The following is a 12512-nucleotide window of genomic DNA, read 5'->3' on the forward strand; positions in this document are numbered from 1 at the left end:
CTGCATGGTCTTGGTATAGGCATAGTAAAAGCTGCAGCTTCACATTATCTGTAACCACAACTATAAAACAAATGAAATGGAGTCTCATTGATTACTTTTCATGGGAGTAGGGACTGTAGCCACAAAAAATTCTAATGCATGTGACTTGCAATGCCATCAAAAAGGTCATTGTGTATCAAACCATCTACTGGACACAATGGCATCACAGTCCAAATGATGAAGCTTATTACTGACTCACTACTGATCCCTGTAACAAGGATATTCAACCACTCCTTAACCACAAGGGTTTTCCCTGAGGCCAGGAACCAAGGACTAATTATGCCACTACCTAAAAAGGACATTGCCACAGCACCCTTCAATTACTGAGTTATTTCCATTCTTACTGCACTGTCTAAGCCTTAGAATACATAGTGCACCACCAGTAAACAAACTACCTCAACCAGCCTACTAGATGAATACCAATCAGACTTGCATAAAAAATCACAGCACATCTGCCTTAATAAAGGTAACAGATGCCAGATGCTTGCTATGGATGCACAAGAGGAAACTCTCATGTGCTTCTTAGATGTCAGCAAAGCCTTTGACACTGTTGACTTCGGTATTTTACTTGCCAAACTTAGCAGCCTAAATTTCTCGCTAAGAACAATGCAATAGTTTCACTCAGGTCTGGTGGCTCGCCAACAATGCGTCATAATCAACTCCACAAAGTCACAATGGAGGCATGTAGTATCAGGTGTTCACCAGAGTTTGGTATAAGGTCCTACACTCTTTTCATTGTACATTAATGATGTGTCATCCATGTTGTTCTTCTGCAAATACCAAATGTACACTGATGATTTCCAGTTTTATCTAAGTGCAACCAATAAACCTAGAGACAGCACTTGGGAGTCTCAATACCAACCTGTGTACACTATCGAAATGGGTGCAAGATACAGGGATAAAGCTCAACCCATCCAAAACCCAAGCACCATTGGTTGGTCATTCTAGGCTTATTAGCCTGAAATATTGGGAATCCCTACCAGCTTTATCACTAAATGGGAAAAACAGCAACTTCTCTCCTTCAGCAAAGAGTCGAGGAGTAATAAGAGACAAAAATCTAAAATGTGATGAGCACATAACTACAATATGCAAGAAAGCACCAGCATCTCTCCACACCTTAGAAAAATATAAAAAAGCTCTTCCCTCCTGAAAAAGGAACTTATACAAACTTCTTACTTTCATTTTTTGATTACACTGATCCTGCAAGGCTTTTCTCAGAAAAGCACTCTCTCTCTCTCTCTCTCTCTCTCTCTCTCTCTCTCTCTCTCTCTCTCTCACATACACACACACACACACACACACACACACAGAGAGAGAAAGAGAGAGAGAGAGAGAGAGAGAGAGAGAGAGAGAGAGAGGAGGGGGGGGCTGGGGGGGGAGGGGGAGGGTAGTGACAGCACAAATTGTGGATTTAGCAAAATTAACTTACCTCTCCCAGGGGAAATTTTTCTTCTCAATTTTTTTTACTATTTCTTCAGGCATTTTACGGAACTGTCTAAGAGGTGACATAGACTGCCACATTCGCCTGTCAACCATCTTACATAACGACAAAGCTTTATCTGCCAACTGTGCCCATCCTCGGTACAACACTAAAAATCAAATACGTAATTAGGTTTTCACACATAAAAAAAATGTATTTTTTGTTATGAAGACATCAATTCTTGGCACAATTTTCTAATACAGATCCAGTTCAAGAAAGGGGGGAGGGGAAGGGGGAAGGAGATGTAAGCAGATTCAGAAAATTCATGGTGAAACTGTAAATTAAATGCAGCATGAGAAAATAATGCACAGTAGTAGGAAACAGATCTGGCAATAATGAATTGCTGAGAGGAAATATATGCATTAATTAACAGTTTCAAATAATACATTAAGAAGATAGTATGAATAAAGGAGGCACAACAAAAGAATAATTATCCAATTATGTTACAGACAAGTCACAAAGAACTGCAGATGCCCGATTTCTACAAGTTACACCGGTAATAATACATAACGATACAAGAATAAATTCACAGTAGCCAAAGGTGATACGCAAAATACAAACACAAAACAAATGTTGTCAGTTCTTCAAGAAAATGACTAATGAATGAAAAAATAGAAGTAGTTTCGAGAATGCAAATCCTGACAGGGATAGGTGGTGGTGGTGGTGGTGACTAGTGTTTAACGTCCCCTCGACAACGAGGTCATTAGAGACAGAGCGCAAGCTCGGGTTAGGGAAGGATTGGGAAGGAAATCGGCCATGCCCTTTCAAAGGAACCATCCCGGCATTTGCCTGAAGCGATTTAGGGAAATCATGGAAAACCTAAATCAGGATGGTTGGAGACGGGATTGAACCGTCTGCGCCACCTCGCTCGGTGACAGGGATAGGTAAAAAGTACAAAAAAATGTACTTTACATGAAAGAGTGAAACAGAAATTAAAAAAAGGTGCCATAATTACATGTTTCAGATTCATGGTGGGAGAAGTTGTAGAAAGAGATACGAATACTGATGGAAAATATTTCTAAATTCTGAAAATATGACACTAAAATACAATAAACATCACAGAAAATTACCTATTTCAAAAATAGCACGCATCAGCCGTGCAGCTGACTGTGTAACATACACCATATCTGACATTAAAGCAAATCCTTCAAGTTTCAGCTGAGATATGTATGCTTGCAGGAGCACATTAACTTTTGCACTAGGTTCTTCTATGCTCTCCTGTGTACATTAAAAAAATCAGACATATTAAAATGCATATAATAACACCAAATACAATTCAGTGATTATACTGGAATTCAAAGACGCATTTGAAACCTTTTTATATTAAATATGGAGTTTCACTAACTCAAATCACACTACACAAAATATTATGTGAAGAAAAGCATGTACTACAATACATTACACATATAAAATGCAGTGATTTATCTTTTCAAATGATTCTTCTTCTTATGTGCCGAGTTCTTCATTGAAATAATGTAAAACATACCTTAATTGGGATGGGTACTCGTTCCATGAGCTTTTGTAATTCCAGTTTCTCTTCTTCACGAACTGTGATATTCTTGAACTCTCCAGACAAAGAAAACACCCTAAAAGAAAAGTTATCCCATTAAAATGTGTCAAAATCGACAACTGTGTGACAGTTATGTAACAGCAATCATGAATCGGGAAGCATGCCACTGTAATTCTGCAAACAGTATAAAACATGTTTTTTTCTCTACTCCCCCAACAGTAGTTCAAAATGGTTATAAATTGCCAATAATCATAAACCTCACATACGTGAGTAGAATTACCTGAAAAGTTCAATTTCACTGAGGGTTGGCTTTAGAAGCTGATTATATGTTGACATCGTTTCATGTGTACAATAGTAATGACTTGAAATTCGACCAAGTTCAGTTACCTGCAAAACATAGTACAAAATTACTATTCATTGTCTCATTTAAACATCCAGGTCCTTTGATATGTCATATTTACAGTATATTTTAGTGAAGAAAATTATAGGGGTATACCTGAAAGTGACCGGTTTTCCTATCATATTTTATAAGACCACTACGATCCAAATGTAAAGCTGCCGTGTGGATGAGATTTGCCCTGTGTTGCACAAGTAGTGGATCTTCCTTCACTGTATCATGGGAGATACCATACAGAGTTGGAGCTCGTAAAAGCCTAAAACAAACCACTGAATTATAATTTTCGCAATTTAACTATTTAAAATAACAACAAAGTAAATATAAGATTCATTCCTAATAATTTTGAGAGAGATATGCAAATTCCCATATTTATAAAAAAAGAGGGGTTGTCAAATATACTCAGATACTTTCCTCTAAGTTGTATGTATTGATATAAATACGTAAAGACCCCATGTTTGGCTGGCTTGGGAAACTTGTTGGGTAACACTTTGTGACTGGAATTATCAAAAGGATAGTTGCTACTCACCATATAGCGGGGATGATGACTGGCAGACAGGCACAACAAAATGACTGTCAGAAAGTGAGCTTTCGACCAATAAAGCCTTTTCAGAAATAGACGACATACACACATACAGTCACGCAAACACAACTCACACACATGACCACGAGACTGTAGCCACATGAGAGTGAGTTGCGTTTCTCTGTGGGTTGTCTATTTCTGATGAAGGCCTTGTTGGCTGAAAGCGGATTTTTTGAGTCATTTTGTTGTGCCTATCTGCAATTCTGCATTCCCATCCTAAATTATAACTTCATTAGGAAAGATCCAGACCAATAATTACCACCTTAATATGGCTCAAACAGGAAAAAATCATTTTTTTTAAAGCAGTCAGGAAATTGAACATCTGTCTAAACACATCAAAATTAAATCTGCCAAGCATCACTAACAGAATACCAAATGCTGCATATTTTACTCCTGGCTTAGATGATCCCTGTATGAAGACTCTCGTGCCAGGTATTACACACTGTTTCAGATCCAATCCCTAAAAAACTTCAAAGTGTTAGTAAAATCCAGTAACAACTAATGCTCTGTACACACATTACATTCCTCTATAAAGTAATTTTTTTTGTATCTCAATTTGCTGAACTACTAAAAAACCTTAGCCATGAAAAGAAAAGAAATGCAAAATGCATTTGTGCAGTAGCCATCAGAAAGATTGTGGGAGGTGCACATCGGCACGGCGCGTCACGGACGGTAGTTGCCGCTAGTAGAGTCCCGTCCACCAGAGGGCACGTGAGAATTTGAACGCGACCTCTGCCGCGGAACAACAACAACAACAACAACAATTCAGGCACCACGGGCCATGCCCAGTCAGTTAACATCGGGCATGCCTAGGACACAGTCCCGGTCTACGCTAAGTGAAGTGAGACGTAAAACGTGAACAGTGTTACTACACAATTGATGACGAGTAGGGTCGTTCTTTCGTGTGTTGCGTCGTCGTTCCGGTTTCGCAGCTTATCCATGGCATCGAGGTTTTAGTGCGGGGTTTGGTTGAGCAGCAGACGGAGCTAATGGCCACCATGAAACAAGTGCTTCCGGTGTTGCTCTCCACGCAGTCTGCGCCAGCACTGTTCCCTCCTCCCTTTCCCACATATGACGAGACGGTGGAGGATTGGGACGCATATGAACATCGCCTTCGGCAGCATTACCAGGCATTTCATGTTGCCGATGCGGAGGTATGTCGTGCTCTCTTCTTGTCTTGGATATCGCCCACGCTGTATCAAGTTTTGCGGCAGCTAGCGCCTTGCAGGAACCCTCGTCCTTGTCTTTTGACGCATTGTGTTCATTGCTGTCTTCATATTATCGCCGCTGCACACATGTTGTGGCAGCTAGGGTCGAGTTCTATCAATGCAAGAAACAGCCCCATCAGTCTTATCGGGCATGGGCTGCTACCCTCCATGGTATTAGTCGCAAGTGTCATTTTGTCACGGAGCAGTCGCGAGAGTCATATTCCCACGTTATGGTACGCGACGTCTTTGTTCATTCGGCCCCTGATATGGAGATCCGGCAATGAGCCCTGCAGTTAGAAGCCCCTTCCCTTGAGGAAGTCCTGTCCATTGCTCAATCGTATGAAGTCTCTCACGCCGCAGGTCAACAGTTCGAAGCGTGATGCGACGTCGTGGCAGTTCAGGGTGGTGTGTCCGCGTCCACTGTGTATAGGGTGGATGACGTGCGAGCGGTACAATCCGGCCGTTGCGGCTGCTCCCGCTTGGTGCATAGACAGAATTCCGGCCACTGGCCCCTTTTGCCATCCTATATACATCATGATCGGTCAGAGTGCCCCCAGCATTGGGCCGTTTGTCGCAAATGTAATAAAAAAGGTCACATTGCTACAGATTGCTGCTCAGCCTCAAAAGACTCGAAGGAAGCAGATACAGAGGACATGGACGTTGACATTAAGGAAGTTTCATCGGGCCAGGCTCCCGACGCATCAGCACGCAAACTCTTTATCGAGGTGTCGGTTCGGTTGCGCCGGTTACAACTGCAAGTAGATACGGGCGCAGCAGTTTCATTGTTGAATGCACAAACTTATTCTGACCTTGGATTGCTCCCGTTAGTGCCAGTTTACCAGTGTCTATGCGGCTATGGCAAATAGATCATTCCCCTACTGGGTCAATTCACTACCGACATGACTTAAAAATCAGTCACTCGGCCTATTACTTTTATTGTTGTCAGTGATGCGAGCTCCGCTAAGCTTTTAGGCCTGGATGCCTTTCAAGCTTTCGGTTTTTCTATCGCTGACACCATACAGTTGGTCTCCGAAGACGTTACCCATCAATCATTGGAAACTTTGATCTCAGACTTTCCAGATATCTTTGAGGAGGGCCTGAGGCATGTTTCAGACTTTGAAGCTCATTTAACGTTGAAGGCGTCGGCTTGCCCGCCTTTTCCACGCGCGAGGCAGATCCCCTTGGCTCTCCGCCTTCAGGTAAAAGAAGAGCTAACCCGGCTGACAGCCCTAGGGGTCGTTCTTCCCATTTCTTCTAGTGAGTGGGCTTCTCCACTCGTTATTGTCAGGAAACCCTCGGGAAAATTACGCCTTTGTGGCGATTTCAAGGCCACCGTTCATTCCCAATTGGTGGTGGACACCTACCCTTTGCCTCGTGCTGATGAATTGTTCTCCGCCGTGGAGGAAGGCCAATATTTTTCGAAAATCGATCTTTTGGAGGCTTATCATCAGATACCACTTGATGGCCCATCGCAACGTGGATGGTTCCGAGCAACCACTGGCGTTTGCATCTAAAACTCTTAGTCCCGCGCAGGCCCATTACTCCCAGGTGGAAAAAGAGGCTTTGGCCATTGTCTACGCTGTTACCAAGTTTCACCCTTTCTTGTATGACACGAAGTTTCAGTTAGTCACTGACCATAAGCCATTAATATCGTTATTTGGCTCCGCCTCTCAGATTCTGGATAGGGCGGCCCACAGACTACAGTGCTGGGCCTTGTTCCTCTCTAACTACCATTATGACATTCATTTTCGCCCTACCGGACAGCATGCCAACGCCGACGCTCTTTCCCGTCTTCCGGTGGGCCCGGATCCTAAGTTTGATCGAGAGGAGATTATGTGTTTTCATTTTGATGTGGCATCCCGCCAAGCGGTTGATAGCTTACCGATCACTAGTTCTAGAGTCGCCAGGGAAACGGCAGCTGACCCGGTTCTCCGGCAAGTAGTTTGCCTCATTCAGCCATTCAGCAGGGGTGGTCATCCCGCCCTCCAGGCCGGGCCTCGGACCCTCTTCGTAATTATTTTATTCTACAAGACTGCCTCTCGGTCTTGGAAGGAGTTCTCCTTCTGGCTACCGATGATACAGCTCCTCACATGGTTATTCCTACAAGTTTACGAAGGGAGGCCCTCACGTTATTACATGAGGGGCACTGGGGTGTTTCCCGTACTAAAACCTTGGCTCGCAGACATGTGTACTGGCCCGGTATTGACAGAGAAATTGAGCACTTGGTGGCCGCCTGTTCCCAGTGTGCGAGCCAACAGGCATCTCCCAGGGCAGCGTTCTCTTCATGGCCGCCGGCAACCCAAGCATGGGAACGTGTTCACATCGATTTTGCGGGCCTGTTTCTCAATGGCTTTTGGCTCATTGTCATTGATGCTTATTCCCGATTCCCATATGTGGTTTGCTGCTCCTCAACCACTTCAGAAGTTGCAATCCAGGACCTAGCTAAAATATTTTCTGTGGAAGGTCTGTCAATCACACTGGTCTCGGACAATGGACCGCAGTTTATTTCGCAGACCTTCCAGGATTTTTGTAGGTGCTTAGGTATTTGGCATGTTTGCTCTCCCCCCTTTCATCCACAATCGAATGGGGAAGCCGAGAGCATGGTGCGCACATTTAAGACGCAGATGAAAAAGTATGTGCATGAATTTCCTGTGGAGGAGGCATTGACGTTTTTCCTGACGGCATACCGGACCACACCAATGGGAGAACGCAGCCCCGCACAGCTCCTCCACAGGCGCCAACCTAGGACTCTGCTGCACCTCCTCCAGCCTGGTCCTCGCCAGTCTTCGCAAAACGGAGTACCTGCCTTTCCACTGAGTATTTCGGTCTGGGCACATGGGTTTGGTCGCAATCCACATTGGATACCAGCGGTGGTCCTGCGCCGAAATGGCTGCCGGCTCTATACCTTGCAGGTGGGGGACCCGGCTTGTTCTCAGCCTTGGCAGCCTCCAGTAGCTCCAGCACCGGCATCAACATCGTTAGAGATGCCCCAGGGCGAGCCGGGCCCCCTCGCAGGTCCGGTTTCTCAGGAGGCTGGTTCACCTGTGGTCGTCCCTTCCCCATCGTCCTCGCCACTGGGTCGTGCCCCTCCTGAGGTGGATCAGGATCCGGAGTTCGAAGGCTTGTCTCCCGTTCTGTCCTGGGCTCCGGTGGAGGGACGACGCGGGCCTCTTCGTGTGTGTCACTTCCAGCTGTATTCAAAGGTTCCAGCTCGAGGGTTGGCAGATCCCCTTGACTCCAGCCTTCCAATGGATGTGCAGGTCATTGCTCCTGCCCGACACTCCACCTTCCGATGCAGTGGGTCACAGTAGCTTCACCCCCCGAAGGAGGAGGAGTGCAGTAGCCATCAGAAAGATCGTGAGAGGCGCACATCGGCACGATGCGTCACAGACGGTAGTTACCGCAAGTAGAGTCCTGTCCACCAGAGGGCACGTGAGAATTCGGACGCGACCTCTGCCGGCGGAACAACAACAACAACAACAACAACAACAACAACTCAGGCAGCACGGGCCGTGCCCAGTCAGTTAACATCGGGCATGCCTAGGACACAGTCCCGGTCTACACTAAGTGAAGTGCGATGTAAAATGTGAACAGTGTTACTACAATTTGGTTAAGGGACTGATTCCCATTAAACTGCAATCACAATTTTAAAAGACTCCAATTTCAACTCCATGACTGATAGGTAAGGAATACCATTTACAGGTTGGCACACAGAAAAAAGATTTTGCAAAAATAACAGCACAGTGTGTACTCTGGGATGTTGGCAATGCTTTCTTTAATCTGTTCTTGAGCTGGACAAGGCTTGTTGGTCTAGCATGCTGCACAACTATCTTCTGCTGTTCCCATAAAAAGCAGTCACAGACTGACATGTCTGGAGATTTGGACAGCCACGCAATGTCAGCATTTCCTCCAATTAAGTGATCCCCAAAAAAATAGGTCACTGCAACCATAGATAGTCAGGCAGTGTATGACATGGTTTCATTTTGTGGAAACCAGATGTGCTGAATGTCAAAATTTTGAAGAGAATGGAGCCTTGTAGCCAAAAATGTTTTTTTCTTGAAATAACGTTCAGTCAACAAACTGCCAGCAAAGCCTCCTTAACTTTCAAAGAAGGGCCTGTCACCAGGAGACAGGACAGTGCACACGGCACAGTACCACTGTATAATGGATGCTGGTGAAATGCAACAGGATTTATTTGTGCCCAGTAACATTTGTTTTGCTTATTCACGTGACCACTTAGATTAAAATGGCCTTCAACTGATATCCAAAAATTTTCATTTAAGTTAGCATAATCACTGATTTAACCAACAGGTATATGCACACAAAATTATGAAGTTTCAGTTCAGTTGTTGAACAGACAGAAGTTTATGAGGATGAAGCTCAAGACTATAAAGTATTATCTGCACACACTGACAACCAACCCTCAATGATGGGGCAAAGTTTCACACCGATCAATGATGATTCATTACCACTGTAACTTGCACAGCATCAACATTTATGGGGCTTCATACGAGACACCACACATCCATGATGTTGCTTCCCCCTCCCCCCTGCCCCCTCCAGTCCTGTGGGACCAAATTACTGAGGTCATCGGTCCCTAGGTTTACACACTACTCAATCCAACTTAAACTAACTTACGCTAAGGACAGCACACACAGCCATGTCCAAGGGAGGGCTCAAACCACCGATGGGGGGAACTGAGCGAACTGTGGCAATGCACCTCAGATTAAGTGGCTACCCTGCATGGTCTTTGCACTGGAAATGTGGATATTGAAGAGAAGCACATGAGCAGGACACAGGGTTGAGAGATGACATTTCAAAGACAGACAGAGCATAGGTGGGCCGCCAGAGGCCCACATCCAGCCCCCAATTGGTTTCAATCCAGACCACAGTAGAAATTCTGGGTGAACATAAATTGAATGTGCTCTCAATGACATGTTTTAAAACGTAGTTTACACACATGGCGTGTTGGCAAAGGAGTGCCATTGATATTGGTGAATTGCCCCACAAACATTAGTGTCACATATGATATAGTTTTAACTTAATGCACTATGAGTGTTGCTATCACACTGTGATGAAACTGCCCATGAACTGAAGTAAGCAGGTGAATCACGCCTGGGGGGGTCACCAAATGTTGCCTAGTCTGGGATAGTGTAAGGAACAAAATGATGGGAAAAATAATAAAAGAGATGCCCACATAAGAGATTGCAAGAGAGATAGGGTTACAATAGTATGGAAGTGTTACAAGAGTGAAGGTTGGTAGGAAGCCATGACAACCTCATGAAATGACCACAAGACACAAGACCACGAGAAAGACCAAGAGGTGGAGGCAGAGTTGGAGAGAAGTAATGTGTGAAGAAGAGAGGTGAAGATTGTGGAAGAGAGGAGAGGGAAGAATGGTGGGAGGACAGGAAAAGATGGAGGGACTTCTGATCCAAGCTAACCAAGCCAGGGGCTGAAAACTGGAGAAGAAGAAGAAGAAGAAGAAGAAGAAGAAGAAGAAGAAGAAGAGGAAGAGCAGGAGGGGGAGGCGGAGGGGGGAGGAGGAGGAGATGATGATGATTACTGACCTTATATACAAATATGTGTATCCCAGCCATGTTACAGCATCTTTGACATTCTGTATTGTGCCAAGAACAATCTCAGCATTCAACATGTCAGGTAATTTGCTGATCATTTGTGACTCTATAGGTAGCTGTTGATTCAAAAGTGACAAATAGTACTGAAGTTCACTGTGATTCGTTATCAGAACACCCTCACCCTTGGTGTCATACTGTGGTCTCCCAGCACGTCCCAACATCTGCGGAAAAAGTTAAACACAATTATAAATATAGCAAACACATTTAACCTGCCTAAGAACAAGACAAAGTTCTATGGTCTTACCTGGAGCACGTCCAGAGCACCAAGTTCAACCCAGCGCCCCTTCTCAGGGCTGTAAACCTGTGTGCCTTTAATAATGACGGTGTGAGCAGGAAGATTAACTCCCCAAGCCAGTGTTGCTGTGGAAACAAGTACCTGGAATTTTGATATAAAAAGAATACAGCTCTACAGATGAACAGGAGAAGTTGGTAAGAAAGAAAAAGAAATGGAAGCAACAAACAATGTGTATAATATCTGTTTTCTTTTAGCACAACATGAACAGTAACCTGCATGAATGACAGAAGCACGCACGCACGCACGCACGCACGCACACACACACACACACACACACACACACGAAAACTGTTGTCTTCAGGCCCTGTGTGAGTAGTATTCTATCTTAAAGCAATATTACTGTTCTATTCTGCATTTTGCATTGGTGCAATACGAAACTAAAATTCTAAGAGAAAGACAAGACATTCTTGGCAGAAGGGAAACACAGTGATAATCTTCAATTTTTTAAGTTATATACACTGCCTGACAAAACAAGTGAAGCATCTGGAAGGGGAGCAGGAAATAAAATGAAACTCCACAGCTGAGACGATATGTGATACTGTTCCAATGATTACAATTTTGAGTAAAATTTACAAAGAACTTGGCAGCATGAGCCCACTTATCAGTATGATGTTGCTCCCCCCCACCCCACCCCCATGCATCAACTGAGTCAGTTGGAAAGGCGTAGTACTAGGGTGTCTAAAGTCGTACCCTTCCCTGAGGCAATCTTACCACAACTGTTGTAACTGGTTCTGGATGTCATAGATACATAGTTGATGACCGAGCTGATCACACACATGCTCTATCAGAAATAAATATGGTTTGTGCTTGTTCTTGCATGGCAGGTGGAGATGTGAAGGGGTTATGATGTACTTGGTGCACAATACAGTGATCCTCCTTTGTGAGGGTTAGATGTGTTTGACTGAAACCTTGACAACCAGAATGTCTGCTCACATGTTCCCATACAGTCCAACATAGGGCTACTGTTGTTTCTGAATGCTCCACAAATCTAGGTATTGCATGATCTGATCAGCTGGCCAAATGAGGCCCATTTCAAATGCTGATAACGCTGCCTCACTTGAGTATGTGGCACCTTCGTGAACTTCACAGTGATCACTCAATATTGATGCTGTTGATGCCCCGTATACAACCTACCAGGCCTAGCAACAACACTGCACGAGCAATACTAATGCACTCTTGTGACCATTCTACCTATCACAGCAAATTGCAACTCTAATCATACACATATTCATTGATGTTGTGTCATGTACAAAGACATATTGACATATGTTTGAAAAATAAACTTTTCAGAGATACCCCTCACTGGGAAATGTGCAGGCAGAAATAAGATGTGTAACACAAAGAAGTGCTGACACTTGGAATTT

At 44.2% G+C, this 12512-nt stretch overlaps 1 protein-coding gene across 1 annotated transcript in view; it reads right to left on the reverse strand.

Moving 5' to 3' along the window:
- Positions 1-12512, reverse strand: part of LOC126336912 (putative U5 small nuclear ribonucleoprotein 200 kDa helicase) — a 120920-nt gene that overhangs the window by 40889 nt on the left and 67519 nt on the right. The window contains exons 15-21 of the mRNA XM_050001042.1: positions 11098-11229; positions 10785-11014; positions 3526-3682; positions 3310-3416; positions 3006-3105; positions 2590-2737; positions 1469-1628 (exon numbers count right to left, since the gene is read on the reverse strand). Of these exons, the coding sequence (XP_049856999.1) occupies positions 1469-1628; positions 2590-2737; positions 3006-3105; positions 3310-3416; positions 3526-3682; positions 10785-11014; positions 11098-11229 (1034 nt within the window). The remainder of the gene's footprint in view (positions 1-1468; positions 1629-2589; positions 2738-3005; positions 3106-3309; positions 3417-3525; positions 3683-10784; positions 11015-11097; positions 11230-12512) is intronic.

This window comes from Schistocerca gregaria, chromosome 2 (assembly GCF_023897955.1).
Source record: "Schistocerca gregaria isolate iqSchGreg1 chromosome 2, iqSchGreg1.2, whole genome shotgun sequence".
NCBI classification, from domain to species: Eukaryota; Metazoa; Arthropoda; class Insecta; order Orthoptera; family Acrididae; genus Schistocerca; species Schistocerca gregaria.